Source organism: Glycine soja, chromosome 15 (genome assembly GCF_004193775.1).
Source record: "Glycine soja cultivar W05 chromosome 15, ASM419377v2, whole genome shotgun sequence".
Taxonomy (NCBI): domain Eukaryota; kingdom Viridiplantae; phylum Streptophyta; class Magnoliopsida; order Fabales; family Fabaceae; genus Glycine; species Glycine soja.
In genome coordinates, this window is record NC_041016.1 from 5,767,395 (window position 1) to 5,772,449 (window position 5,055).

The 5,055-nt window shown below is 31.7% G+C and overlaps 1 protein-coding gene across 1 annotated transcript; it reads left to right on the top strand.

Annotated features, from left to right (window-relative positions):
* The first annotated feature begins 158 nt into the window (after positions 1-158).
* Positions 159-1,169, top strand: LOC114386484 (VQ motif-containing protein 4-like). The gene has a single exon (XM_028346500.1). It carries the CDS (start codon positions 313-315, stop codon positions 910-912), a length of 600 nt encoding a protein of 199 aa, XP_028202301.1. The 5' UTR covers positions 159-312; the 3' UTR covers positions 913-1,169.
* Positions 1,170-5,055: the final 3,886 nt, after the last annotated feature.

Sequence of the window (5,055 nt, forward strand, 5' to 3'; positions counted from 1 at the left end):
ACTGTATAATTTTTTATACAACTTATTATTATTTACTTTTAAGAAGAATTTTTTTTTTCCAATTTTGCATGTTACATTGTTTTTCTAATAAATAGATGACTACGAGTATAGTGTAGTGTAGTGCAGCACACAAGAGGTGCATAGCGCGTAGGGAGCGAGAGATAGGAGAAGAATCTAAGGTCCCTAAGAAACATTTAAATTTTATTTGTTTCTTTAGCAAAACAAAGTTAAATAAAAAAAGGTGTGATCGATCTTTTGCATTGACACACTCATCTTCTTTTTGGTTTTCTCTCTCACAGTGAGTCAGCAGCAATGGACTCCATTTCCCCAAGAGCTCAAGAGAATAATAACACTACGGCGAAGGCCATGATGACGAGATCCGAACCCGCGAACCCATACCCGACAACGTTCGTCCAAGCTGACACATCCTCCTTCAAGCAAGTAGTCCAAATGCTAACCGGCTCCTCGGAGACAGCGAAACAAGCAGCCGCCGGCGGCTCCTCGAAACCTTCGAACTCGATCCCACCCATGAAATCCATACCCAACAAAAAGCATTTTTCTAAGCTCTACGAGCGCAGAGCAAACTCCCTGAACCTCAAGAACATCAACCCCCTCACCTCGTTTTTCTCGAACCACAACACTAATTCCCCCCGAAAACCCGACATCCTCTCCCCCAGCATCCTCGACTTCCCCGCACTCGTTCTCAGCCCCGTCACGCCTCTCATTCCCGACCCTTTCGACCGATCCAACGCCGCCATCGATTCCGAAGCTGAAGACAAAGCCATCAAAGAGAAAGGTTTCTTCTTTCACCCTTCTCCCAGAGACAAATCTCAACCCCGCTTGCTCCCTCTCTTCCCCACAACTTCTCCCAGAGCCTCCTCCAATGCTCCTTCTTCCGCTCCTCCTTCTTAATTTTGTGTAAGATTCTTAATTTATGTTTTAATTATTTACTGCCATTCATGCCGATTAGAGGGCTCAGTGTTTCTCAAATTTGTAATGGCTGATAATCAAGAGAATGGAATAATCTTAATTAATTGCTTCAATTGTATGTACTGTACAAATCATTATGCTGTCTTTCACTAATCTGCTCCGTTTCGAGTTCGTTTCATTTGTGCCAGGAAATTAAAAACTTGTATTCCAAAATGTTAATTTTGATTAACTTAAATTCATTTGAATTATTATTACTAGTTGAGGTAACCAGCGATTGTAGTGGGATGTATGTATGATGTATCTACTTTCTAGCTTCCTTATCCTTTTGCTGTATTTTTTTTTTTCCACAGTCAACTCGTTCAATTATTGTTGCCGCAGTTAAATTTTAATGGCTTTTAAAGCCGAGTAAAACTGTTTTTAATCAAATTAATTTTTAATTATTGAATGAAATTGAAATGCGCGTTTAAGTTCATTTTAGATAAACCCACTTGGGTCCACTTAGTGGTGGAGTGTTTTGGTAGTATTAGTTTATATGACTTCTTAGATTTTAATCTTAGTAATGTTATTGCACGCTAAAAAAAAATATTTTTTTGATATAAATTTTATATTAAAAAAGTGTTTTATGAGAAGAGAAATTAATTTAGATTTTTAGTCAAACAAGTTCTGATACATTGTTTGAACGAGAGAAAGGAAATTATGGAGGGCATTGATAATTAGAGCTGACATTCATAATTAGCAAAATTAATAATACACTGTGTACTAAGTGCAGTCTTTATAGAGATGGTAGGGACTAGTATAGGGAAGAAACCGGCATGAGAGAGTGAGAGTGAAAAGAGAGAGAGAAGAGAAGTGTTGGTTTGAAAATCAAATTGCATTTGCAAAGGCAGTTTGGGCAAGCTGTCATACAAAGCGTAGAAGAATGGGGAAGGAATCCTGACCTGTCTGACGTCTTTCTGAATGAGGGAAAGATCCCAAGGGATGAGATGAAGATAGGCATTATATGTGCTGCTTGTGTTGTAAGCATCTAGTAGTTTTCATATACTATGTGCCCCAAACACCGCATGCTAAGCTAACACCATCCATAACATGGTTTCAATTGAAAATAAAAAATAGTTTTTTTTATTATGAAAACTTTAGGTGAATTAAATTTTAAAAATTTATTTGGATCAGAATATGTCTTCAAGGTTCATTAAACTTACAAAAAATACTAATACATCATCCACAAAAAAGATTCTCAAATTGACGACAGGATTTGATCTCATGTCCACCCACTAGACCATTTTTTTTTTTTTGGCTTTTTTAACATTTAGTTGTTACGGTAGATCTTTTCAATTAATCACAAATTAATTATACAATGTGATAGTGGTCCATAAACCTTTCATAAATTTTGAAAATTGCCGGACTTATTATATTAATAAGAAGTCAAAGTTGCTTGATGATAATTAGATGAGAGCAATAAATCCATTTGGGGAGGGAGCCGACATGTACAGTTTGAGGCATTAATTAATTTCTTTCTTTTGCTTGGTTTTTCCACTGTAGAGAAGGGTAGGGACCCCGTTACTTTGAATGTAAAGCTCTGGACAGCCGTAAAAGCAATCATGCGAACTCTTTCTCCAATTCAATATTTTAATTTTCCTTTTTGACTCGAAGGAGACAAGAATTGAAGTGAATGGGGACATGAGAAAGGGAAGGAAGGGAAGGAAAGTGGGACTTGTGATGATGAAAGGGAAGAAAAGATGGGAGGTAGTGATGGGAACATGAGAGCTAGAAAACACGGTGTTGAGTGTGCTTCTTGTTTGTTTGTGTACGCTATACATATGATTCTTGCGGACTTAGCAACTCATGGTTGGTTGTGCATTAATTGAGAATTTGAAACTTAACATGTGCACTGGTCTCAGACCCTTGTTGCCTTCTGCTTGCCCCTTATCAAGGTCATCTTCTATTTCCCTCTCGCAATCATTTTCAGGGAAAAAAAATATAAAACATGTCACATGTGGCATGTTTTGATTTGATCTATTATTGAATAATCATCCTTCAAAAGTCCATCGATCTTATTGCGTCATGACAAAAATTCAAGCATAACATCTTTGACTACATCTTCTCTACCTTTGAATTCTTCAAACAAGTCACTGCTATGGTCCATAGGCTTATTTTATTTTATTATTGAAATATAATATATAACCTCAATTCCACTTTTGATCTCATTAGTATTATAATTATGTAATTTTTACTTGTTATTTGATTTGTGTATGATTGTGGATTAATTACCTTAGTAGTGTAAGAGACTTATATCATCAAGGTCGCAAACAAGAAAGTTGATTGTTTTATGATTCTTACTCAATTATAATTTTGTGATTTCTCAACAAGATTTCATAACTCTAAAGAGTTAAGAGAGGAGAAACAATTATATATTTGTATTGCTTGGTATATTGAGAACCATACAATTAAATTTTCCTTTTATTGACTTCCTTAAGATTCTTAATATAACAAAACTGGTCAATGAAGATATCCATTCATTAGATTACATCACATTCTTTTAATAATCAAATTATCACATTTAATTAAATCACTTAAAATACAATCCACTAAATATCGTAAAAGAAAAATGTAAATATAAATCATGATCTCTTGTATTAAAAGAAAAGGTTTTAAATGAAGACAATAAGTTTTAATGAAGACAAAACCAATGAATATTGAAGCAATTTGATAAAGACAAGAGGCAAAGCTAAAAAAATGAAAAGTTTGTTAAAATCTAAGCCAAAGATGAAGAGGAATGTGTATAAAAGTATCAAGCTCTTGGATAAATACAATGAAGGAGCTCACTAAGAGCAAGAATAATATTAAGACTTTGGTCATTTTTCTAATCAAGTGTTTGTGTGTTGAAGAGAAGGATGTTAGTGTAATGTCAGGACTTTGGATAAGACTCTAGAAAAAATGAAGACTTTTGATGCTTTTGACCAAATATAAATAAGGGAAAAATTAATTTTGCCTTGAATTTAAATTTAAAATTTGAATAGTGATTGGGAAATTGACTATGTGTCACATTTGATTTTCTTAAAACGAATTAGTAAATAAATAAAATTTAATAAATTGTTCATCAACTAGGCAAAAAGTTAGAATGAATAAAATGAAAGGTTTGGTATATGTTAATATGCTAAGTAAGTTTATTTTAGCCTAGTGGATCGATTTGTTTGGTAAAAAATATATTACAAATTTTCCAAAAACTAACTTCCATATTTAGTATTTGACTCTTAAATTTTGACGGTAAATAAGAAGTCAAAGAATGAATGAGTCAAAATAAATATTTTTTTTGAAATATAAAGTAAAGAATTTTGATTTGAATCCATATATTATTATATGCAATATTTTTTTTATAAGTCAAACTCAACTTCTTAAGTGGAATCACTTAATTAATAATTTTTAATGGAATTTTTTTATTTACGAGAAATCCTTAAATAATTAGTTGGACAACTCAAAACTAAAAATAGAACAAATTAATGTATTTCTCTTTTATAAATTAAATAATTATATATTGTCAATGATTTACAAATAATCGTTAATATGACTTTTAATATGACTTTTAAGTAGTTATCATAAAAATAAAAAAAACTTATAATATTTAATAGTGTATGAGTGAATGATAAATTAAAATTATTTTAGACTAAAAATCAACAAATATTTTTACACTTGTCCCTTCAAAAAATCTTAATAAAATTAATCAAAACTCAAATCCTTAATTAAGAATATTTAATAATAAAGACTATATACAACAGATAAATTATCATAAAAATAATATATATATATATATATATATATATATATATATATATATATATATATATATATATATATACACACACATATTTGATGGCATCTTTTAGATGTTGTCTTTCACTATAATTTTATTTATTTAGTGGTAGGTAAAAAATATTGCTAAAAATTATGTGTAGTACTGATTAACCACTGTTAAGTAACTCAGACACCCATGATAAATGATCTCTACCAAAACTTAAATCATTATTGCTGATCAAATAACTGGAATGGAGAACCAAAGTAAAGAAAGGAAGAGACGATTATTTCAGGAAAGAAAAAGTAATGAAACTTTGGAAAAGTACGCATAACGTA